The sequence below is a fragment of the Lissotriton vulgaris genome, unplaced genomic scaffold (genome assembly GCF_964263255.1).
Source record: "Lissotriton vulgaris unplaced genomic scaffold, aLisVul1.2 SCAFFOLD_1321, whole genome shotgun sequence".
Taxonomy (NCBI): domain Eukaryota; kingdom Metazoa; phylum Chordata; class Amphibia; order Caudata; family Salamandridae; genus Lissotriton; species Lissotriton vulgaris.
This window is the reverse complement of record NW_028244778.1, coordinates 385236-411544: the sequence shown is the minus strand read 5'-3', so window position 1 is coordinate 411544 and position 26309 is coordinate 385236. Positions and strand designations below refer to the sequence as shown.

Sequence of the window (26309 nt, the reverse complement as noted above, 5' to 3'; positions counted from 1 at the left end):
TTTCTTCTATTCGAACAGTATTAATCTACTGTTACGCATATTTCTGGACTGGTTGAAAGCTATACTGCATGAATTTGGTGCAACGTTTGTAAAGCACCCATATATGATGTATAGTCTTTTTGTGATGAAAGTAAGACAGAAAATGAAATGACAGGATGTGGGTTACTATTAAAAAAAACAGAAAAAAGTCACCACTTCTGGTTCTTTCTGCCTGGTTCTGCCTGGATTGGTATGTGAAAGCCTTCTCAGGACCTGTGCATTCACACAGCCTGGTCTTCCTTTTAATATCTACCTCAGCCAGGGAATGGAGCCCAGGCCTCCAGGTAAAACACGTAGACATTAAGTGCATCTTTCCTGTCAGAGCCTGTTAGGATCCGGTAGCATATCATGACAGAAACTAGTGCCTTACCCAATCTTCTCCCATGACACTCCTTCTCTTTTTCCCATATCTAATCCTATTGTAACCCACAGGAACAACAACTGATGCATACTAATCTGGTTCCCAAGATTAAGCCAACAACACCTATGGGGTATATTGCTTCCACCTCTGGGGAGACCCATAGACCCACAATGTGTAGTACCTAGTATGGCCTCCTTTAGTTTTGCTATTTCTCAGCTCCTAGATCAGTGTACTGTACTTGTATATCTTGATTGCCTAACGGGCCTCCAGAGAGGATGGGCTATTGTTGCTTTTCGGTGGACCCCACTTGGTATATCTTTGCTGCTTAAGAGTGCCTCCAATGAAGATGGCTCTGCCATCTCAGGTTGGTCCCTCACACTATACAGCTCAGTTACTTTCTCAGTACACTGTAAGTATTAGACCTCTATGTCTGGGTGCTACACAGCCTCATTGCCTAAAAGTGCAAACTGGAGGGTGGTCCTCTGTGGCTTCTGGGTCGACCCTTATAGTACATACCCAGTTTGCTTGACATTTCACATTGGGCTTCGTTGTTTTCTGGCTGGATGCCAGGTAGAACACGCAAACCTCGTCTCCACTGACCAACACACTACACACTCCTTGATGTTCCACTTTATAGGATTCTGATACTCATAAAAATGGTAAATATGTGTAACTGCATCTTTTCTGGCAGTTTCTGTAACATCACATGTTTTTGTTAAGTGACATTTGCTGCACCATGTTCGAAGCACATTTCTGAGCCCTACACACCTCACTCAATACCTACCCTTTAAGTTATATTACATCCAAGACACTATCAACTGTACACTTTGAAAGGATGCCCAGGATCAAGAGTGACATTTGACACTTCGGTGAAGCTATTACTATAGATTGGACTCCGAAGGGAAGGAAAGTGTTACATAAAAGAAAAACCAATACATTGCTATTGAGTATTTGCAAAACATACAACTCTTCATGCAAACATTATTTTTATTTTCAGATGTCCCTTTATTTGTTAACCATGTTACAAAATGGAATGATCATATATTTACAATAAGATAATTTCACACACAATAACTAAAGCAAGTACAGGCAACTTCAAATTAAACCATATTCTAGCAAATACAGGCAACTTCAAATGAAACCATATTCTTCAATATGTTGGGGTCAAAAATAAGACTTACATTTTCCATGGAATGAAAACACAAAGGTTAACACACTCGGGGAATACATGCATAGTGTAGTTGGTGCGATTAAGGGATGCGAATCTCATTTTTTCCATCTAAACAAGTGGGAAAAAACAGGCTTAGCATGCCTGATTCTGGGTCCCCAGACCCAACTTCCAAGCAAAGAAGGCATATATTTTGGGAGGTGTCATTTTCCTCCAGTCTCTACCCCCCCCCCCCCTCCCCCCCACCCCCGGGAGACTTACAATTCTGTTTTACTTGATGGACAAGTGAATCACAAATACCAAAATATGCATTACAGTGAGACATTTTAATAGTAGTGTTTGATAGCAACCAACCTTACCAGAGAGAGTATATTTTCATTTGCAATTGCAGTCAAACATAAATATTTTCATTTAAGAATGTAAAACTAAAACTATGTGTTTTCTATAAATATGCAGAATTGCACCATTTAACTGTGTATCCATATTCTTAGTGGATAGGTCTTCAGGTCATTTTGCATAAGGTCCGTATTTAATATGTAATTACAAATGTTTCTCGGTTATTATTGTGCATTTGACTTACTTATATGTTTTACTAAGTGCTATTTTTCGAAATCAATTGTCACTGCTTTTTTACTTTGTTCAAGTCTGTGTACTATGATATAAAACAATAGCGTTTCTTTTTTGCTCCACTTTATACGCACCTGTTCTAGGCATCCAGAATTTGCTTTTCACAAAATAGCTCACTGTAAAATGATATAGCTTATTTGTTAGTATGTCGATGTAATGTTTTTTTATTTGTCTTGAAGAAATAGTTTTTGTAAAGTATTACATCCTTTGTGCAGTAAACACTGGTATTTGACATCTAAAATACTGATGCAAGAACAGAGAGCCACATTATACTACTATGCTATGTAGGGAGGCACACTAAATTAAAATATGCAAGGCACTACAGTAATGTACTCAAATCTCTAAGAATTACTATGGTAATTCACGACCCTACCATTTAACATTCCTTTGTATGTCTTTCTATATGACTGACATCATCATTATGAGTGGCCAAGTGTTAACTGTCCTTAATACCATACTCAGGCACTTGCGGCCACATGCATCATCCCGGGAGTTTGCGAATTCTAAATTGCGAAAAATAACGATTCGCAATTTAGAATTCGCAAAACGGGATGCATGATTATTTTCGGTAAATTTATGCGATTCGGTAAAAAACGCAATTTTTACCGAATCGCATAAATTACCGAAATACAATTTGCGAATTCGCTATTCCAATTGGTTCCTATGGGCCAAAAGGCCCATAGGAAGCAATGGGAAGGCATTAGCAAATTGCGATTTTCACTTTGAAAATCGCAATTTGTTAATGCATTTCATGGGTGCAGGAGGGGTCCAAAGGACCCCCCCCCCATGCACCCCTGAAATGTATTTTTCGCATCATGTTGCACACACACATGTTCTAAGGACATGTGTGTCCGTAACATGAATGTTTTAAAAATGCATTTTCTGCGTTTTTTACACTTTTTGCAAATTTACCGAGTGGTTCAACCACTCGGTAAATTTATCCCTCTAATTGCGAATTCGCAATTTAAAAAGTAATCATGCATTGCTTTTAAGAAATCGCAAATTTGCGATTTCTTAAAAGCAATCGCAATTTTAGAAATCGCAAAAAAGTTGCGATTTCTAAAATTGCTTGATGCATCCAAAAAAGCATTTTTGGAATCGCAAACGGCCGATTTTAAGGAATCGCATCGTTTGCGACTCCAAAAATGCCTGATGCATGTGGGGGATATTTACTAAGATTTTGCATCAGGGTTGCATCACTTTGGAAGTTCAACCCCCAATGAAGAATCATTTTTGGCTTTTACTGAACCAGGCAGCGCCACTTTGCGTGGCTTTACATGGCTTAATAAAGGCAAAGTTGCAAACAAGTTCCCATGCATCCACCCATGTATTTTGATGCAAACCCAGATTTACAATGTCTTGTAAACCTGGTTTTGCACCAAAATGGCGTGCCTATCCAACAGAGGTAAAACAAGGAGGAATATCATTGTGTCTACTCAATTCTTTCTCTTTCCATTTGTGCTGCAGCATGCAGCAAACATGGAAATAGAAATATGCCTCCACAGAATTGGTGCAGGAAGATTTTCCTTTCTGCACAAAAACAATCCTGCCAGTAATGCAGGCACCCTTGCACTATGGCACAGGTGATGGCATTGGCATACAAAGTGCTCCAGCGCAATGAGAGAGCAGACTTGCTCCATATCTTTGTAAATATGGAGCATTTCCGCTCAATTCCTTGTATGTAATACAGTGCATCAAGTTCCTTTGCTGCCCCGCATTGCGTGAAATAATAGTAAGTGTGCCCCTCAGTGTCACTCTTAATAGGCATATTGGTAGTCCTGTATGGAAGGGGATAACATGTGGGAGTTGGTGTTCCTGTACTAATTCCTGCATGTGAACCTGGCCTTTTAACAGACAACAAACTCCTGGTATAACCTGGGGGATTTGTCCACGGTAAAATGTAAGGGAATATTGAACCCAGGAAGGGCAATTGTGATAAACCTTGTCTACTTGTGATACTGTTTTGCTGTTTTGGGCCAAATAAGTGTCACAGGGAACTCACAATCTACTCCTTGAGAGTGGAGCAGGGGCTATATGTCACAGGCAAAAGAGGAAAAGGATGCATGGTTCACTACTAGGATGCAAAATTTCCCCTCAAACTCGTGAGTTCTCGCTGCAGGGACTGGGAGAGGTAAGAGTGGCAATGGCTGGATACTACTTAGTGACTAGCAAGGACAGAGGTTAAAGGGTGTATCACGGTGGACTACAGGGTGTGTCAGGGTACAGGAACATCCCAGGACTGACTCTTCACCATGTTCATTTGTCTTGTCTGAGCCATTGAGAGAGGTACAGAAGCCGGGAATTCCTTCTTAATGTGAGTGAGACTCTCAGGTGCTAGGTAAACGGGACTATCAAAGGTTACACGTCCAGGGCAAGAGGTGGGATTTCATTCGCCTACTAATCAGGAGAATAGGGCAGAGGAGGAGGCAACTAAATCCCTTATACAAACCGATGTCCAAGTCAGATGGGGGAGATGCTGTTGGGACAGAAAACATGCGTGCACCTTTTTGATGTCCCTCACGGTAGTGGAATGCTGGCCAGAAAAGAGAGGCGGGCGAGATTACTAAGGGGGATAATGGGAGATTCTCTTCGGATGGAGCATGACAATCCTGTCCTCACTCATGTCTCTCCAGGATCTGGATCTCTCTCAAGAGATGGATCATGGTTACTATAAATGAATAAAGGGAGTTGGGGTTTTAAGTAGGGACTATAGAAACTGCATAAAAAAGTACCACATTAAAAGAACCTAACGCCTTTGCTACTCTCACTAGGGTGATACTTATGTCCTGACATAATGATGTAATATTACTATCATATTCATATAAAGTAAAGAAGCATGTTCCTATTTTGGTCACTGTATATAACTTGTCCGTGAAAATCCCATTCTGTTCACTCAGAATAAGGGCCTGAATGCTTTGTTTATTATTAGGGCTTGAGTGTTTTTTTTTAATCTAGGAATGCTTGCTAGTAAGTAAGCATGTATTGGACCTATACAGTTCGAACACAGCCAACATGAAACAAAATGCCATGTAGAAGAAGAGTGGAAGGGGACCTGGAGGCAGTGAAACAACATAGGTGGCCGTTGTGTACAGTGGAGTGGGAAAGGGTACTGAGGTTGCAGTATAGAGGGAAAGTTGGGCAACAGGAGGACACTCAATGAGCCAGATGGGGAAGATGTGGAATGGGATGGAAGTGGGGACTCGTCAGTAATTAGCATGAGGGTGTTTACCTTATGACTAAAAGATGCTAAAAGAGATTGGTTGCTTCTACTACAACTGCTTCTGTGTTGCTTCTGTGGTCTTGAAGACCGATGTTCGAATAGAAACAGTATCATGAGCATCAACATACAGTTTCTTTTTAACCTGTTTTCTTTGGATCAAGTTAAATGTTGAAAACATGGTGCAGTGTGAGTATTCAAGTGAAGAAAGATACAATGAATCAAGATCCTTTATTAGTACACGTCAGTGTGTGCTATTAAGGCTCAAACTTATGAAGTGCCATCTATTCATGTATATGCTCTGAAGAGGACGGCACCTGAGCCTGTATTATGGTTAAGGTGTACTTTCCCTGTCTGCACCACTGAGAACCTTCAAAATGGTGTGTTGTGTGCAAACAGTGAGAGTTCACCCTATTATAAAGAATGCGCTGCCTTTAGAGTAGCCGCAAACTGGTGCTGCCTGGGGGAAAGCGCATGCAAGTGAAATATGGAGCGGCTACTTCAAAACCACTCCGTATTCCACAGTACAGGCAGCAACCCACCTGCACTTTCAAAAGGGATTAGAGATCCCCTTGCAGGCGGGTGCTGTGAGTGACTGCACCCACCTGCAAGGGGATGTCTGGTCAGTCCATGGGACCCCCTTCATCCCCAAGAGTGCTGCCTTAAGGAGGCGCACTAACAATGTGCCACCTTTTTGTGGTGCACTTTCATTGCATCTCCTGGCTTTTTTGCCTTTGGCGCCTACTTCCATAATATGGCATGGACGCAGAGGCAAAGAAATCCTCTCATTTGCATGGTTCAATGCCCTTATGCAAATGATGGATAGCGCTGGTGCTACATGTGCACCAGCGCTATCGGTATTACAGAAGGGCCCACACAAGCACCTACAGCCTCTACTGTAATACAAAAATGCCCCGGGGACACAAAGCAGGCGCATATGTCCATTGCGTCCCTGGTGCACTTTCTATAATATAGCGCCTTATCCTTGAATTACAGCCATGTAATGGAAGAAACCAGATTTGTCATAAGCATAAAACAATGCATAGAAGTACACATGACTACACAATGTATTTTCTTACTTGAATTGGAACTGCAATTGGAAAGAGTGGTATTTCACTTAGAATTATCAGGCATCTGTAAACAATGCTGCATCTTTTAACTGCAATGGATCCCTTTGCCAGTTGTTTCGCCTTATCGTGTAGTGGTTAAAAAGGGTATGACAACAACATACAAACATACTTAGACATTTACACAGTTGTTTTTCCATTTTCTCTGACGTCCTTCTTTGGATTTTGGGAATTTCTTTCCCACCCCTGACGAATTTGCATTATTTTTCTGTCCACACATGGAGCTATAAGGATAAACTTAAGGGCCAACACCACGCATGGTATGATGAGAGACAGCACAAAAGCTGGAGGAAGATGCCATCTGTAAAATGGACCGAAGATAAAGCGATCCCAGCCATAGACCAGTGTATGTCCAGTGCAGAGGATCAAAGTAAGGTATCCTAGTTTAGACTGCAAAGAAAGGGAAAAAGATAACAAAAAACATTACACAACCTGTTAAATGTATGCGGGTAAATCATTTACATATGCACAAAAAATTCATCATGAGTTGTGGACATCTCACACAGTTGAAGACCTGCCAACTCATTAAATCTTTCTAAAACTTGAGAGGAGGGGCAGGGCCTTGAAGGGAGTGGGGTGTTTTGCAGAGCAGTGCCCAATGCCCTTCTACTCACCTAGCAAGAGCCTCCAAACATGCATGCCCTAGAATCCCACTCCACGGAGGGGCTTCCAGCTCATCTTTTAGCCCAGTTTGTGGTATAAGCTCTCTACTGGTTGACAGTGTGAAGGGAGCCAAAATCATCAATCAATCAGTCATTTGTTAAGCGCACTACATACCAGTGAGGGTCTCAAGGTGCTGGGGGTGGGGGCGCTACTGATCAAACAGCCAGGTCTTTAGCATCCTCCTGAAGGTCAGCAGGTCTTGGGTCTGTCGTAGGCTCAGTGGGAGGGTGTTCCCTGTCTTGGCGGCAAGGTGGGAGAAGGATCTCCCAACGGTGGTTGTTCTTCGGATGCGCGGGACAGTGGCGAGTGAGAGGTCGGCGGAGCGTAGCTGGCGGTTGGGGGTGTAGAAGGAGAGCCGTCTGTTGAGGTAGGCTGGGCCGGTCTTGTGGAGTGCCTTGTGTGCGTGGATGAGGAGCTTGAAGGATATCCAATTGTTGACGAGGAACCAGTGTAGGTTTCTCAGGTGGGGGGTGATGTCACCGTGTCATGGTACATCGAGGATCAGTCATGCCGAGGTGTTTTGGATGCGTTGTAGTCGATTGATGAGCTTGGTCGGGGCTCCCGCGTAGAGGGCGATTCCGTAGTCCACTCTGCTGCTGATGAGGGCCTGGGTGACTGTCTTTCTTGTATCTGTCGGGATTCATCTGTAGATCTTGTGGAGCATGCGGAGGGTGTTGAAGCAGGAGGAAGAGACTGCATTGACTTGGTTGGTCATTGAGAGCATGTCGAAGATGATTCCCAGGTTGTGTGCGTGGTCGGTGGGGTTTGGGGCTGCTCCCAGTGCCGTTGGCCACCAGGAGTCGTTCGAGGCTGACGGCTTGGAGCCGAGGATGAGGACCTCTGTCTTGTCCGAGTTCAGCTTCAGACGTCTGATCTTCATCCAGTCGGCAACGGCCTTCATTCATTCATGGAGGTTGGCTTTGGCGGTGATGGGGTCCTTGGTGAGGGAGAGTATCAGTTGAGTGTCGTCGGCGTAGGAGATTATGTTGAGGTCCTGCTGTTGGGCGATGTGTGCAAGCGGGGCAATGTAAATGTTGAACAGTGTCGGACTGAGGGAGGATCCTTGAGGTAAGCCGCAGATGATCTCGGAGGCTTCGGAACGGACCTGGGGGAGGCGGACGCTCTGGGTTCTGCCGGAGAGGAAGGAGGTGGTCCGTTCCAGTGCCTTTTCTCGTATCCCTGCGGCTTGGAGGCGTGCGCGTAGTGTGCGGTGGCGGACGGTGTCGAAGGCGGCGGAGAGGTCTAGGAGGATGAGTGCTGCAGTCTCCCCATTGTCTAGCAGGGTCCTGATGTTGTCAGTGGCGGCGATGAGGGCGGTCTCGGTGCTGTGTTTGCTGCAGAACCCTGACTGGGAAGGGTCCAGGATTCTGTTCTCTTCGAGGTATCGGGTTAGCTGTCTGTTAACGATTTTCTCGATGACCTCGGCGGGGAAGGGGAGTAGAGTTGGGTCGTAAGTTCATTTGTTTAGAGAAAGCCCTGCCACCTCCAGGGGTATCTGGTGCTGTGTCTCCATCGAAAAACAAGGTCTTGAGATTCTTTCTGAAGTCTGCCAGGGAAGGTACTGTATGGGGTGGAGGGGCAGGGTGTTCCAGGTCTTGGCCACAATGTAGGAAAGGGAGCGGACCCAAAGCAGTTGCAAAGGATGCAGGGTTGTGTGCGAGGGCAAGAGAGACGGATCACAGGTGTTTTGCGGGTAGGTGTAAGTTCATTCGATGGTTGACGTAGGAAGGTCCTTGGTTGGAAGGGCCTTGAATGAGTGAGTGAGGATCTTGAACTGGCATCTATTCTAGATGGTGGTCAATGGAGGTTTCTGAAGTGGGAGCAATATGCATCTGCACGAGAAGGTGCAGGATGAGTCTGGCCGCAGTGTTCTGTATGGTCTGAAATATTTTGGGTTCCTTGCTCACTGTGCCACTGAAGTCAAGCTAGCATGACTGGTGATTGGTGACACCCTGAAAATGGTTCAGGAATGCTTTTTCCCAGTTTACGGGTAACCTGGCCTGGCAATTCGGGCTAGACGGTTCCTATGGGGAGCAGGGTAAAGACTGATTTGCATATGGCTGGGTCTAATCTGGGGAGGCATGGTGAGCAAAAAAACAATGGATTTAACCCATATCTTTTGACTGTGGAGGGGCTCCGTCCTCAGAGGTACCCTGATGTCAGCTGTTCATTTCAGGATGTGAACCCCTCTCTGCCTCATCATACCTTACTTGAACCCCACTGCCACCAGATAGAAACTTTGGAAACACTGTTCAGCTGTCATGGGTTCTGTGATCTATAGTCAAACACCTCAAGCCCCTGGCAGCTGCTGATTAGACCCATTGTTGCCATTACCCGGGGATCTTGTCCAGAGACATACTTTAATAAACAAAGAAAATAACTACATTATTAGCCACAAAAATGATACTGAAATGGTTTAATTTTAACTCGCCATTTTAGCCCTATCTGGTGGTCTAGTGAACTAATGTATCTACTGCAGGGGCCTGTGTTAGACCTCATGGTCACAGGTTTAATTCCTGGTGGGCCCACTCAGCCTTTCATCCTTCAGAGGTCGATAAAGTGCGTACTATTGAGTTGGGTAACAATAAACATCAGTTATTCAGTGCCAAGATACTCTTGTAGGTGAACATGCACTTCACAAATACACATTATGTTTGTTGCCAACCACAAATGCACATCTTCCCAATATCAAGAGGATACCTTACCATATGTGCCTTTCTTGCCTCCCAAGGCTGAAAAAAGTCCTGCAATGAATGTTTTGACAACCATGACTGCAAAGGCACCACCAGGTGCAGAGGTGTCAATGATATATTACAGTCAGCAAGACCATTCAATGCATCTGCATTTAACACCCTCCCCTGCATTGGCCATGGTGCGACTGCCTAATAAGTTGTATCTCAGAAACCGACTCATATCTATGATCAAGCACCCCCTAGAAATGTATGTATAATGTCTCAGTACTCTACTGGTATAATCCAAATGTGCACAAAACTTCAATCAAGCCAATGGGCGAAAGAGGATGGCACAAGGTCGCCAATGGCTGCAACAAGCTGGCTCAAAGGATATTTCTGAATATGGTGATATCAGACTTAAAATATGATTACTGGCCCTACTTTAAAGAATATTGCTGTGCCTCTGAGGGTGTTTATTTATATAGTAGTCCGATGAAATAACAAAAATGTCCATGACAATATATCCACAACAAAAATATCACCCAAAAATATCAAAAGCACAAATATTTACTTTATATACTTTGTATATAAAGTCAAAATATATCGACCATAAAACACTGAAAACCAGAATATTATCAAATAATTGGTATGTGCAAGCGCATGCATCAAAGGAAAAACCGGTCACAAACGGGCAGATTTTCAGAATCTGCCCCTTTGCGACCGGTATTTTTGCATTTGGGATGCATTATCCCAAATGCAAAAATCGCAATTTAAGGAATCTCTAACTTGCGATTCCTTAAATTGCGATTGCATTTAAGGAATCCCAAATTGAGATTCCTTAGTTGCAATGCATGAAAGTTACAAAATTAGCGATTTCGCTAATAGGAGTATCAAATTACCATGAATTTGAACTTCATGGTAATTTGTAAAAACGTTGAAAAATGCACTTTTGTGCATTTTTCAAAGTTTCATGTTGCGCACACACGTCCTTAGGGCAAGTGTGTGTGCAACATATGTGCATAGATCAATTTCAGGGGTGTAACAGGGTGTCATTTTGACACCCTTGTACCCTTGAAATTGCATGAGCAATTTGCGAGTACCTACTGGTACTCGCAAATTGCTCATGCAATCTCCAATTCATTCCTTTGGGCCTGGATGCCCATAGGAAGGAATGGGGCAGTATTCCTTAATTGCGACTAGCAATTTGCGAGTAGCAATTAAGGAATGTGTAGGAATTGCTATTTTTATAGCAATTCCTACATGCATAGGCTTTTGCGATTCCTAAATAGCGATTCCTTAAAAATCGTTATTTAGGAATCGCAATTCCCTCTGTTGATGCATGTGGCAGATTGTATTTTAACTATAACACGCTATATTAACTTTAAAGCATGTATTAACTTTAAAAATAATGGTGTATTTAAAAAAATAGACTTATGCATAAAAAATATACAAACACAGTATAACGAAAACTATATACTTTAACAAAGTTACAAAAAATAATGAACATGATAGTTTCAAAATATGATTTACATACAAATAGGAAATATACATTAATTATAATAAACACCGGATAATAAAACATTTAACATGTATGCAATAATATTAGAAAAATATTATAAGCAAAATACTACTTTAAATGAAATAATAAATAAAATAATTTACAATTCACTTTTTCAAATTATCTAAAAATATATCTATTGAAACAACTTTAAAAAAACAAATATTATTATACTTGTTTTGGACTTTGATGGGTTGGATTTACTATTCCCACATCAATATAAGCGACAGTACCAGGAGGAAGCCCTTCATGAAAGTCACTTTTTATACCATCACACGGTAAACGATATGGGGAGGGTGACCCCCCCCCCCCCCCCCCTCCCCGGAGCAAGACAGGTGCAACTCTGCTATGTGCTCCATGGACCTCCACTTATGTTACTGAGCTCCAAGACTCTGTGCCCAAACTCATCTATTTCACAACAGAATTGTTAGATGTCATGACATCCTTTGATGCTCTATTACATTCTGCAACTCTGACTGTTGGCCCGGCTGCACTGACCGACTATTTTGATTCCATGCAATTGCTTTGGCTTGAATGTGCACACTGTGTCTAACTAGACTCCCCCCATCACCACTGAGGAAATTGAGCAAGTTATAAGAGGCCTTCCTGGTGATAAGTCGTCTGGCTTCGATGGGCTCATCATGGCATCTGCTAAGAGGAGTATGCCTCACTATTAGAAATAGGGGTCTCTAGTTGGCAATGGTTTGCACCTTTGGCATAGTAGGGACCCTTAGACAACCCCTGCTCACCCCTAGGTAGCTTGCCACAGTCAGAAAAGCTTATCTCCGAGGTGTACAAAGCATTTGTGCACACATACAGCAATACAGTGAAAACACTACAAATGGACACCACACTAGTTTAGAAAAATAGGTAATCTTTATCTAAACCAAACATGACGAAAACAACAACAAAATTCCAACATACAGTTAGGGAAGATGTGACATTTAAAAGGTAAAAACAACTCTGTCCATAGCAAAGTATAGATGCAACACTTTCCACAGAAAGTACCTTGGATGTGTCAAAATGATAAGCAAAAACATCTGCAGGGAAGGTGATGTGTCGGTTCCTTACACCCAGGGAAGGTGAGGCATCGGTTCCTTGCTCTAGGGAAGGTAATGCATTGGTTCCTTACTGAAGAGGAGGTGATGCATCGGTTTCTTACTGTGCAGGAGGTGATGAGTCGGTTTCTTTCTGCAGCTTAACGTTGCTTTAGATCAGGTGCCCTGTGCGATGTGTGGGGATTAGGGAGGCGTTGGCCTCTGATATGGAGGTGGCAGCAGCGTTGCATTGACCTCTCCAGCTACCGTCCCCCTGATGTGTCGGTACTTGCAGTTGAACCGCAGGGCCTGCATCGAAGTCGGTGTGGTGATCTCAAACTTCAGAGATCGGTGCACAAAACTCACTGAGCAGCAATTTGTCCAACTGCAGGCAAGCACTGCATCGGTTTCATCAGTGGCACGGCAACAATGCAAGGAAATAATTCCAGCACAGCAGCGTTGCATCAGAAACGGGTGCGGACACATCATGCTTCTTTAGTCGTTTCTCTTTTTCTCAGCTTCCAGCAGCAGGAACAACATCCAGAGGCCCAACACAGGAGCAAGCACCTCTTAGCAGGTCAGAAATACCAGGAAGAGAGTTCAGGGGAGCTGGTGGTGAAGACTTTGTGTCCCTGAGACTTCAGAACAGGAGGCAAGCTCTACTTCAAGCCCTTGGAGATCTTCTTCAAGCAGGATACATTGCATACAGCAAAGTCTTTCTCCTGTCATTGGCAGAAGCAGCCACTGCAGGCAAACCCCAGACAGCACACAGCAAAGGGGCAGTACATCTCCTTCAGCTTTCCCAGCTCTTCTGCTTGGCAGAGGTTCCTCTTTAGTTCAGAAGTATTATACATTTCTGGGGACTGGGCCCCAATATTTATACTCAATTTCTCACTGGAGGAAAAGACACAGCTAAGGTACCTAAAACTGATTGTTGACCTGTAGTGTGGTGTGCAGAGGACCCAAGCAGTCTGTTAACAGTAGCCCAGCAGAAGGAGGGCCCTGGCAAAATTGTGTACCCAGGCGCCGATACGGCCACACAGCAAGGTTTTGTGAAACCATTGGATTTTACAATGTGGTTTTGATGGTGTGTGACGGCAGACCGAGGAACAGAGGTAAGCGGGGTGTAGTCTGTCGATATCTACTCGTAATTTAAATGTGGAAAATTTGTAAGTTTGGTTTCCATTACAATAAGCCAAGCCTGTTGAGGAGGAGTTGCTCTCCCCCGTAACTGGGGGAGTGGCGGAAAATACCATTAACCCAGGCCTTATCCCTGCTAATCCGAGCTCGGTGAAGGATAATGTAAAATTAGAATCTGATAAAAATGGCACCGGCTAAAACAAAAGCCCGCAAAAACTTAAAAACAGGGAAAAAGACAGAGAAGAACCCTTCGGAGTCCGGGGATGACAATGACAGTGAGACAGGCAATCCGAAAGCAGTGCTGAGTGAGCCAACAAGGAAAAAGAAACAAGCCCTAAGAGATACCCACTCCTTGTTACTGACACCTACATCTACATCTGTGAAGCTAAAGGGAACAAGCAATGATTCATCAGTATCAAATCCAATTAAAGCCTTTCTGGAAAACACTTTAAGGGAAAGGATGTAATTAGTAAGGAGCCAAGTACTGTCATAAATATTGACTTAAACTCTGAGGCCAGGAGCGAAAATGTCTTAACCTCCTTGAATCATTCCACCCTTAATTTATATGGGATACAGCTGAACCCACGTTTGTCTTCTTCGCCTAGATTATTCCAACGGTCACTTGAAGGGGAATTAGAGGACGAAGGGAGAGACACATCCTTATACAGTAATGGACTAAGTTTAAATGATCAAAATGGAACTATGAAGCAACCTAAGGAAAATGTGGGTGTGAACTGCTCTTTTGCTCTAGGAAATGAACATCTAGGAAATACACTTGTGCAATCACCACTGCATGGCCTTGAGGTTACAGGAGCCTTGAGTACCTCTATGCTTGAGGTTATGTGGATCCTCCAAAAAACCCTGCAAGGTTTGCTAGAGGTTTCCATAGTAAATAACGATCTCCTAAAAATCCAGGGGGACCAGTTTAAAGCAATCTTGGGTGAGTTGACCCAAATTAGAGGTTTAATGCCGGCTCTGGTTAGGCCAATAGGTGGAAGCCAGGTGGGGGAAGGTAGTAATGAGGTGGAGGAAGCTGTGTTAGGGGCCCCAAACGTATTGAAAGAGGAACCCTCAGTATATATATCCCGGCAGCCAATGATTGTGAAAAATGGGTGGAAACAAGATATCATACCGTAGATTCCTGAGAAGGGAGGCTACCCGTACAAAAAGTTGCCTAGTAAAAAACCCTACCGGAACTTGAGAAGAGGGAAAGGAGAAATGATGAAAGTAGGAGGTAAAAAGGGGGAAAAAATTCAAAGATCAGAGGTGAATAAAGTAAAGCCACAAATGGAACAGGAGGAACAATGGAAAAGATTGGTAAAACCAATGCCTAAGAAAAGTGGATTGGCTCCTACAATAAGGGAGTTAGAGGATAGAGAAGAGAAAAGTATGAAAAGTAAACCATCAGGATCTCGAGGAATGCCAAAGTGCAGCAGGGCCGCAATGGAAGTTGACATGAGAGATCAAATGTCATTGAAAAGGGAAGCCAGCTCAAAGGGGGTTAAATATGGGGCCAAGCAAACAGGCACTAATGACCTATGGATTTTTCTAAAACCCGAAAATGGTGGCAAAGGGGGGAAAAAGCTAGAAAACTAAACCCATTAAATCGATCTCACTTTTATCTATAATGGGAAAATGTGCAAGTCTTAGGAGTATTGGTACAATGGACCTCAAAGAGGTCCTCTTTCATTCTGCTTGGGTGAAAGAAGCGGTGGAAAAAGCGAAAAATGAGTTACAAAATGAGGGGATCAGACTGGTAAGGAAGGAGGAAATACAGGGACAGTATTTCCTGACGCACCATGCTGGTCTAGGGGTACCGCAGATAAGGCTAATTAATTCGAACTGGAATAATAAGGAGGATATTGCAATTACTGTAACTAATTGTGAAGCTGCAGGGTATGGAGAAGGTGTATTTGCTAGAAATAGATATAAAGCCCTAGCATTCCCAGAATCTAGGGAGTATGATGAGGAGGGATTTCTTAGTGAAATCGACTAGGAGTATGGGCCGTCACACAGCCTTTCAGTCTTATCATGGAACATAAATGATTACAAGAAAATTTCGGCACAGATAGAATTCGATAAAATTGTAAAGAGTAACGACATTGTGTGCCTCCAGGAGACATGGCTGTGTGACGATACCCTTAAATTCTTAGTTACAGAAGGATTTGCCCAATACTCTAAAGCAGCAAAGAAAAATAAACTGGGGAGGCCATCAGGGGGTCAATTAACGCTAATCTCCACACAGATAGTTAGACGGGCCGAAAGGCTAAAATTACTCAGTGAGTGGGCACTAGGTTGCAGAATCTTATTGCAGAAAGTAGATCCCGATATGAGGGAATATGCATCATAAATGTGTATATACAGAAGGGAAAGGCTCATGAATATAAGGAGAATCTGGGTAAAACGAAAGAATATCTGGAGTCCACTTGCGCTAAGTATCAGAAGGATTTAATACTAGTAGTAGGTAATTTTAATCATAGATTAGATCCCAGAAAGGTTGACAGTTGGCACAAAGAATTGCTAGAAGTCCATAATATTGAAATAGCACTCTTTCCAAGGGGGCAACTCTCACAGCAGGATGAGTCATTTAGTCAGCTAATGGGGTCCTTGGGCATGGTATGTGCAAATGGAAGATTTCAGCAAGACCGACGAGCTGGAAGGACTTTTATGAGGGGCCAGCAACTCTGCCCAATTGACTACGCATTTTGTCAGGCCTGGTGGTTGATAAAATAAGTAATTTTGAGGTGGAGAAAATGACAGGTAGTGACCACTTCCCTTTGAAGTTAGAAATACACATACCGAAACGTAAAAGTAGAGATAGGGCTCTACAGGTCAATGTGGACTACCCCAAATGACTAACAACCTGCATATCAGATGAACAGATAGAAAAGCTTAAGCTAATTCAAAAGTCAATTCCAACTGAAGGAATTTATCCTAATGCAGGAATTCTGTGGTTTGATCTAACCTTAGGTAAGCTGGCAGATTCCCTCAAGAAGGAATTCAAGTAAAAAAAGTCAGGACTGGGTAGCTATTTTGATAATAAAAATAGGAAACCCTGGTTTGACGAAGAATGCAGGGTAGCTAAGGCCCTGATAAGACAGAAGGAGAGAAGAGTAAGGGCCATGTTCAAAGTGGATCTATACCAATCACTTCAGCAACTAAGGTTAAAGTATAAAACATTAATTCGGAATAAAAAAAGAAGGTATGAAGAGAAATGCTGGGCAAATATGTTGGAGGTGATTGAATCCAAGGATGCAAGAGGGTTCTGGAAATTAGTCCAAGAGAGTGTGGCGGGGGGGAAATCTGGGGGCATATTATCAAGGGGGTTTATCTCCGCTTTTTTGGCTTTAAAAGCCAAGAAAGCGGAGATAAAATTATCTCCCTATTACCAAGCTGTCGCTAACACCAGTTAGCGACAGCTAGTAGGAGATAGCGACCATCTTGGGCCCCACTTTGCATGTCAGTGATATTTATCACTAATGAGATGCAAAGTGGGCGTGCCAAGATGTTAGAGACTGAAAACAGTCGCTAACATCGCTATCTCCTATTACCAACTTTTGGAGATATTCGCGCTAAGCGGGAATATCTCCAAAAGCTAACACCTGCCCTGAGCAGTTCTTAGCCATGTTATCCAATGGGAGGTGGATAACATGGCTAAGAGCATTTGCTCGATGATGCATGAATATCGCGGACTTTTCAGCGATATTCATGCATTCCGGCCGTTTTTTATCGCATTTGCGATAAACCTTGTTAATAGCAAGGTTTATCTGCGATAAAAATCGCCGATGTGCGGCGATAATTTTTGTCTCTAAACAAGTTAGAGACAAAAATTATCGCTAGTTGTTGGTAATATGCCCCCTGGTTCCTTGGCCTGTATGGTCCCTGAAGATGTCTGGGTAGGCTATCTGGAAGAAATTTATGGAAGATGGCCGACACAATCAATACCAGGCACCTTAGTTTGGTCACGGGTGGGGGACAATATAAAGGACTACTTTACCCCAAGATATATAACTGAGATTATTGCTAGCTTGAACCTCACCCGCACTGCAGGACCAGATAACCTCCTGGCAATGATAATTAAATCGTGTCCAGAATGGTGGGCAGAGTTTTTGTAAAGATGTTCCTGGTAATCCTGGACATATGAATTGTTCCAGAAAGTTGGAAAGGCGCAATTATAAGTCCTATTCATAAAAAGGGCAGCCACAAATTACCAAAAAACTATAGGCTGATAAACCTCCTGGATATAGGGGAAAAAGTCTTTGCAAAAGTAATATTAAACTTATTAAAATATTGGGCAGAGGAAAACCAAATCATTCCTCGGAACAGGGTGGGTTGAAAACCGGCCATTCTACAATTGATCATTGTTTTGCTCTTTGGGCCATAGCACGGAAGTCAATGGAATCTCGGGTAGGTTATTCTGTTGTTTTGTTGACTTCCGTGCAGCTTTTGATCTAGTCGACCAGGAGCTGCTGTGGGAGGCCCTAATTAGTCAGGGAATTCCTAATGATATACTGCTGCTGCTACAAATGCTCCATACTACAAACTGGGCACAGATAATCTTAGACATTGATGTCAGTTTATCAGGGAAAATAAAATTGGAAATGGTCTGCGTCAGGGATGCGTATTAGCTCCCTTGTTGTTCTCCCTGTTCCTAGCAGACCTACCATTAATGCTGGGGAATACAACTGGGGCAAGCCTGAAATTGAATGGCACGCAGATAGCATGTTTACTCTATGCTGACGATCTGGTGATTATGGACCAGACCGAGGTTGGCTTGCAAAGAAAACTAAATGTATTTAATGACTACTGCTTAAGGAAAAAACTTGTGATAAATATGGACAAGACCAAAACATTGAGCTTTGGCCGGAGGAAAACTGAGTTCTCATGCTGGATTGGGTCAGAAAAAGTGGAATCAGTAACAGAGTATAGATACTTGGGGTTATGGTTCGAGCAGAATCTGAAATGGAATACCCACTTAGAGTCATCTAAATTAAAAACCTCTGCTTCTATTAGCGGTCTGATATTGTTTAATAAAGCCTATGGTGCTATGACCGACAATCCAGTGCTAAAAGCCTACGCTGCTATTGTAACCCCGCAATTTTTGTATGGTGCTGAATTGTTGTTCCTAAGTGGTAAGGAAAACTGGGATGTGGAAGAAGGTAAAAACCTAAAAAAGTTATTTATGCTCCCCCCGGTAAGCAATGGTTCAGGCAGTAAGACTGGAACTAGGCCTGACTTCATGGGGTACGCAAGTTGGTATGACCCTTTTGCGCTTTTGGCAACGCCTAGAAATAGGCGCAATTACCAAAATATCACAATGGTGCAAAAATGAAATTCAGGACAGTGAACTAAAATGGGCAAGAGAGACCAGGGGGATAATAACAAAGATATGTAAGAAGATGAGCGTTAATGTATGCTCTACTATCTCCGTGGCTAATATTGAAAAAAAGTTACTTAGGTCGACGGGGAAGGAAGTATCGCATGCACAGGACAAAATCTATCTTGCAAGTAAAACTTCGATCTGTTTTATGATCGATGCATGGAATAATGGTCAATGCTTCCCCTACACTGATAAGTTACCTGACCGCAAATTACGAAATGAGGTTCTGAGGGTAAGAATTGGGGTAAACCCTTGTTATATGAACAACTCTGTAAAGCGGGCTATGATCAATGAGGAGGGAAGCTGCATTTGCTCTTTGGGGTCCAAATGTGATGTGCTGCACATCATGTTTGATTGTCTGAAGTTTTTTGGATTTACGTATTACATTTTTAAAACCAATTTTTATGAAATATGAGATTAAAACTAGGACCCAGGCTGTGATACTAATGACAGAAATGGCCCACTTAGATATTGCTGTGTCTATGGGGAAATATATGCAAAAAGTAAGGGCAGTTTTATATCTTTTTAACAAGTTTTAACAAATAGCTATTTTTAGATCAGGTAATTGTGGGCTTTTAGACCAAATAAGTTTTAGGAGATTTTATGTTTGTTAATGAATTGTTTTGTTTAACTTGTTGAATGAATTTTTTAGCGACATGTATTGTTTGTGGACCAACGGTCCGAATAAACGTGAAATAAACTTGAACTAAACAATGTCTCTGTTTTCTTGTGGAAGAGACATCTGTGCTCATTACAAGCCAGTTCTGTCCTCCCTGGTCCAGTTTCCTGACAGGATGGAGACAACATTGTGTAAGGCAGACCATGCCCATTCAGGTGCAAGGAAATTTCCTGCCCCTACGCTAAATGAAGCCCAAGTGTATTCAGCCCAGCCCTGACTCAGTCAGGAACGGCAAGATACACCTCAGCCTCACAGTGGCTGTCTGAGAGAATGCACATCCCAGCCCCTGTAACTCCAAAGCCAGACAGTCAATTCACAAACTAGCAGACGCACACAGGATGGCTAAGCAAGAAAATACTCACTTTCTAAAAGTATCTTCAAAAACACAATGTAAAAATCACTAAAAGATGCATTAAACTAAACTCCACCTTTCCACCTTGTACCAATGGTAAGTTATACTTATAAGATGTTATAAATAAACTCTCATTCTATCCTGTGGTAGAGATATCCTTTCTATAGGGAAAAATGAAATACACTGTATTTCACTATCAGGACATGTCACACACACACAACAGTACATGTCCTACCTTTCACACACACTAGACCTGGCCCACAGGGGTACCTTGGGCCTACCTTAGGGGTGACTCATATGTCACATGCAGTGGCAGGCCCGAAACCCCTTTCAAAGGCTGCTTGTGTGGGTAGCACAATCAGTGCTGCGAACCCACTAGCAGTATTTGAAAATCAGGCCATGGGCACACACAGTGCACTGTACTAGGGACTTGGTATTAAGTCAAACAAGCCATTCATGGAAACGCCAATCCATGAACACACTTTACAGGGAGAGCATATGCACTTTAGCAATGATCAGCAGTGGTAATGTGCCCAGAGTCCTAAAACCAACAGAAACAGGGTCAAACATAGGAGGCCAAGAAGCAAAAAGTCAGGGGATAAACCCACTGGAAATTCCAGGTCTAACACCCACTATTAGCGCCACACCTTCTAGCTATGTTCCAGGATTCCCTGAACACAGGCACCTGCCACCTTCATTGGGTAAGGTAGTTATCACTACACTTCAGCCAGGACAACCAGTCAACCTCAGTGATTCATATCAACTCTTTTCATTTTAAATGTTGACAATAAAATGTATGTCATGGTCCTTGCAAACAGTTAGCTGCCTCTCCTACCTATAATAGTGTGATCAGTTTGGCTTTATTCTTGGCCATTCAACATCTCACAACCTCTGCACTATCTTGCAGTGATGCACACCTTGACCCTCAAATCTGCCCTACTACCCTACTCGATGACACCAAGGCGTTCGATTCCTTAGAATGGGCATACCTCTTTCCTCTTTTGGTCAGGCTTGGCCATAGCCCCAGCATTATTAAGCAAGTGCAACTACACTACACTCTTCCCACAGCATGGGTGTGCTAAAATGAGCTAATCTCTGATCCCCTTTCAGTTACCTGGGGCACAAGGCAAGGGTGTCTGCTGTCACCACTCCTCTTTGCCATTGTGATGGAGCCAGTGGCAGTGAAGCTTCAGCAACATCACACAAACGAGCATTGTTTTCACCATCAAGGAGTTGGTAGCCACAATGTACGCAGATGATTACCCTATACACCTTTGATTTGGAGGAGATTTTGGATCCTCTGACAAGGGAGATGATCCGCTTCGGTAGTTATTCAGGCATACAAATTAACTGGGCTAAATCCATATTAATTTTTCTTACCGACAATACAAAACAATTTCCAACTGAGTACTTTTTGCAAAGGGCAGATGATCCAGTTAGATATAGGCAAATGGCTCAGTTGCGACACGGAGTAGCTGTAGCGAGGGAACTATGACCTGGCTGGAGGACAAAAAATATGGTCTAAACTACCCCTATCCCTAGCTGGCCGAATTGTGACCGAAAAAATGATTATTCTTCACCGATTCCTTACCTTTTCATCAACTTCCCCTTTTCGCTCACAACTCACTTCTTCAGAAGTTTTCTACCTAGTGGTCACTTTACTATGGGTGGGTAAACAACCAAGGGTCACCTGAGAACTCCTCACGCTCCCACTTGCACAAGGTGGAATGGGAGCACCAGACTTAATATTGTATGCTTACTGCGCCCAAGCCCAGTGTCTACCCTTCTGGGTATACCCAACTCCTTTCCAACCACAAATGGCCTTCGAGACAGACTCTCCCCATACATATTATTGATGACGCTCTATCAGCCTTTCAGAATTCCCTGGAAGGAGACTAACACTGTTTAATCTATCTGCTGGGCATGCTTTGAGGAAAAGTGCAAAGATGGTATACCTCTATGCCTCTTCTCTTCCATTAGCTAATAACCCCCAGTTGCTGCTGCTTCTGGTTAGAGGAGCCATTATGCATGCACATAAACACAAGATTAAACAGTTCTCAGACCTATACCCAGATATACAGTTCGTCACACCACTACAGACCGCAATGTCCCCACTCCCCACGCTCCTTGATACCCTATTATACTGCCAACTGCAGGCCATATGCCGTGCACTATATGACATGTTTCCTGCTTCGTCCCCGGCCCTCCAGGTGCTAAAACATATTCTCACTACCCCTTCCCCAAGTAAATTGATAACGCACCTCTACAATACTATGCAGTAAGTATTTTTTACATCATTACTGAATTAGGAAATTACAATGAATAAAAAATGTGTACTAAATTAAAAACATATTTTTAATACATCCCCCTACATAACTATCAACACACTCCTAAACACCTAAAATACAATAATAAATGTAAATGTCTTACCAAATAAAAATAAGTAATACAAATACATTATTAACCCCTGCCATGCTGCCGCGATTTTGCGGCAGTGCGGCACTTCCGCAAAACAGTCGAGGCCGCGTCGGCCATTGGCCAACAGCAGCACTGGAGAGGTAGTGCAGCCTTCGGCCAATGGCCGACTGCAGCATGGAAGGGGTTAAACATGCTTAACATTAAAATAATACCAAATTAGAACACAAAAGCTCGTAAAACTCAGCTAAATATTAAAAAGCAATCCTATTTACAAATACATTAAAAAATCATATTAAAGCCTTCCATATTCTGTCCCACGATATTTTTGTTATCACAATATTTTGACACAATATTTGTGTCTCATAATATTTTTTAGACAATATTTTGTTGGAATACCATTTGTACAGCTATGTCTACAGGTTTGTTTTGACAGCCACATTAGGATGGCGGGCGAGCTTTGTCCGCCCGCCATCCTATTGCGAAATGGGACTGACCACCATACGTGCAGGGGTCCCTTGGAGGCCATTAGGATGCGCCCGCCACTGTGGCGGGCACATCCTTCATTCCTGACATTGTGGTGGGCTGTGCACTCAGCACCACCCGCCACAATGCCAGGAAGGCATGTAGTGCACTTCCATGCACAACATGGCAGGCACCGTGCGGTGCCTGCCATGTTGTACATGGAACTGGTACCCCCATGTGCACCACCCACCCCCCTAAATCCCTGGGGGCCCGCTACAGGCCCCCAATGTCAAAAACCGCTTGCCTTTCCATGGCGGAGTTGCTGCCAAGGAAAGGCAGGTCCCTGCCTGCATACAAATATGGATGGCAATGTCTACCAGACAACGCCACCATGTAAACTGCTTTTCTGCCCGGTAGGCAAAACTGGCCGAGATGTTCCCATCCGCCGGGGTCCCCCGCCCATGGTAATTTGGCGGGGGAAATGAGAAGCGGGCAGAGGATTTTGGCGGGCAGATCGCCACCGCCATACGGGCGGAGGCGATCCACCCATTATCATAATGGGTCCCCAAATGTCTAAATATATGGGGACAGAACCTTGAATAAATTGTGTATCTCAAAGTGACACAGTAAGTAGAGAGATGCAGAAAAAAATTCTTATACAGGGGAGGATTGTCAGTAGTTTAGAGTATAGGGTATAGGATAAATAGAGATACTTCCTGGATAGGAGCTAACAGATGTTGTTCAAGACTTCTTTTAAAAAATATGATTTTTATAATAACATTTGTAACACATACGCTGGAGAGTCAATCGGCAAAGATCGGATTGAGGCATTGTGTACTGCTTTTTTATTGTGCACAGTAGTGTGGATGGGCTCTGCCTGACTGAGAAATCATGTAAATAGCCAGCAGCTGTGTATTATCTATGCAGAAGTGTTTCTTCAATGCTTCAAAGGCAGATAATTAGGCCATAATAGGATTAATGATAGAAATGCATCACATTAATGGTACTAATATATAATTGCTCAAATTACAGCCCCAAAAATTAAAGGAAAAAACAGAGTGACACAGCGGCTATATTACTTTCCTATTGGCCAGTATTCAAGATCCTGATATATCCATGTTTCTATTGACTCACTGCTTTGCAATTCAAATATCAGGTCAAAAACTACAGACAGTGAGCAAGTATCATCAGAGGAATTTGGTAATAATGATCCTGACCACATTATGGTGGCAGGAGGCAGAAAAGTGATCCCGGAGTTTCACTGTGCATTTGGATTTTATCAAGCCTACTGATTTTTCATGTATCTTTAGCAGAGAGGCTTATTTAAACATACTGCTGGTGAAATTATTGTTGCCTTAATTTGAAATATCATTGTATATGGAGTGACAAAAATATCTTACTGGTGCATGTATATTTATTATTTAATGCGCCTCAAGTAAACCGTTTCTGAAAACAATGAGTTAATCTTAAATATAATTGAAGAATTGTGTTGAATCAAATACATATTTTGCACTTACCTGTACGAAGCGAAACTCCCTCCAGTTGACAATATTGCTCACAGATGGTAAGGAGGTTATCCCCAAAAGAACATAGAAAAAAAATCCAAGGATACCCGGAGCTAGGTAGGCATCTGAACGCCAGGCATAGTTTGGATCAAAAGGGGCGGTCGCATTGTCTTTGATCTATACAAAGATAAATAAATCTTCCTGATCAGTATTTAGTAAAAATAAAAGTGAACATAAACAGACACTCTATAGTGAATGGATACAGAGTTTTAATAATGAGTTATCTATGTTATTAATGCAATGAAGAGACAAATCCAAATATGACTTTAAAAAACACCACTGTTAACCTTTAACCCATGCAACAGATGGCAACTCGGAAAAAGGTGTCTGAACACAGTTTTGCAAATAAACAGTTATAGATTACCAGGCACTGAGAGGAAAACACATTGTTTATTTGCGAATGCAAAAACAGTGCGTTGCAACTAGGTCAGTATAATAGACTTAAGAAGGCCTCAGTGTGGGGCATGCCGTGTGTTTTGTGAGCAGACAGGCAGCAATGCAGTGATATCACTGCAGACATTCTTCTTGACTTGTTAATGGCTAGCTACCCTTTATGTTGGTATTGTTGACCTAAGTAGGAAGGGTTAGCCAGACGTGGGCCCTGTGCTCATTATGCCACTGGATGCAAGCTAGCCTGACTGATGAGAGGTGGTACCCAAAAATCTGGTCCCATCTTGTTTTCCGGTATGGGGAGGACCAGGTCTTGCAGTTTGTCGCGGACTGTTCCCATTGGGAGCAGTCTCAAGACTGATTTGCATATGGCTGAGCCAAACCTGGGGTGGCATGGTGAGCAAAACAATCATGAATTTAACCCAGATCTGTGACTGGGGCGGAGAATGTTACAATGTTCAGCATTCAGTCCATCATCTTTTTGTGTTGGTATAGTCGCCCTAAGCTTCCCTTTGTAGTCAGCCTATTCATAGAAACAGTCTGTGAAGCCTACTTTATGACTTTGAAAACATGCCTGCAGTTTCTGCCAGGTTGCAACTGGATGTACTTCAGTGCCAATATTTGTCTAGGGTAGCATAGGTGCTCATTGGTAGCAGTAAGTCAACACTTCTTAGTTGGCAGGCTGGTTTGAGCCAGTTTCTCCCATTGCCAGACCTAAAACCATGACCTGCCGAGCAGTCTTTCATGCTCAGCTATCCCAGCTTTACATTGGCTGCAGGAAGGCTTGCTGCACTGCGTCAAAGGGAGAGAGCAGGAATGGGCCATATATAATAAGATATGTCACATTCCTGCTTCTCTCTGTGGCACCCTTGTGCCATGGTGCAAGTGTGCCTGTGTTACAGGCAGGATTGATTTTAAGCAGAAAGGCACACCTTCCTGTGAAAAAACAAACCTCAGAGGCATTTTTCTCAGAGTATGTGAGCTGCAGAATGCAGCATACATAGAAAGAGGAAATAAAGAGGAAAAATAAACACGTTTCTCCTCTTTATTCCTCTGTTTGGAGGGGGCACCATTTTACAGCATTCCCAGCTTTACTATTCATAGTAAGCCTGGGAATGCGCCAAAAGCTATGGGGGGGATGCATGGGAATGGCCACACTCCATCAATGTTAAGGCCTTCCCAACACAAGGTAATGCAAGCCAGCGACCTGCACTGCGCGCGCATTACTCTTGAGTTACTAGGCCACGAAGAGCCAAGCAAGGTGGCTTTTCATGGCTTAGTAAATCTAACTTAAGTGCTTGCGTTGCCTTGTGTGATGCAAGGGCCATGCAAGCCTGGGCCAAAGTGCATACAGAGGCCTGTTTACAGCCTCAGCACCCGCAAAATAGATTCCCTTATTCTGTATATCATCACCTTCAATTTAAACTTGCACTTCAAAAGCATACTTCACTACT

At 43.0% G+C, this 26309-nt stretch overlaps 1 protein-coding gene across 2 annotated transcripts in view; it reads right to left on the bottom strand.

Moving 5' to 3' along the window:
• Positions 1-1384: 1384 nt before the first annotated feature.
• LOC147666743 (metalloreductase STEAP4-like) overlaps positions 1385-26309 on the bottom strand; it is a 262209-nt gene continuing 237284 nt past the window's right edge. Inside the window, exons 4-5 of one of the 2 annotated variants that reach the window (XM_086948910.1) lie at positions 24418-24582; positions 1385-6929 (exon numbers count right to left, since the gene is read on the bottom strand). In XM_086948910.1, coding sequence (XP_086805036.1) covers positions 6660-6929; positions 24418-24582 — 435 coding nt within the window. In that variant the 3' untranslated portion in view covers positions 1385-6659. The remainder of the gene's footprint in view (positions 6930-24417; positions 24583-26309) is intronic. The other variant, XM_086948911.1, reaches the window with a different exon arrangement.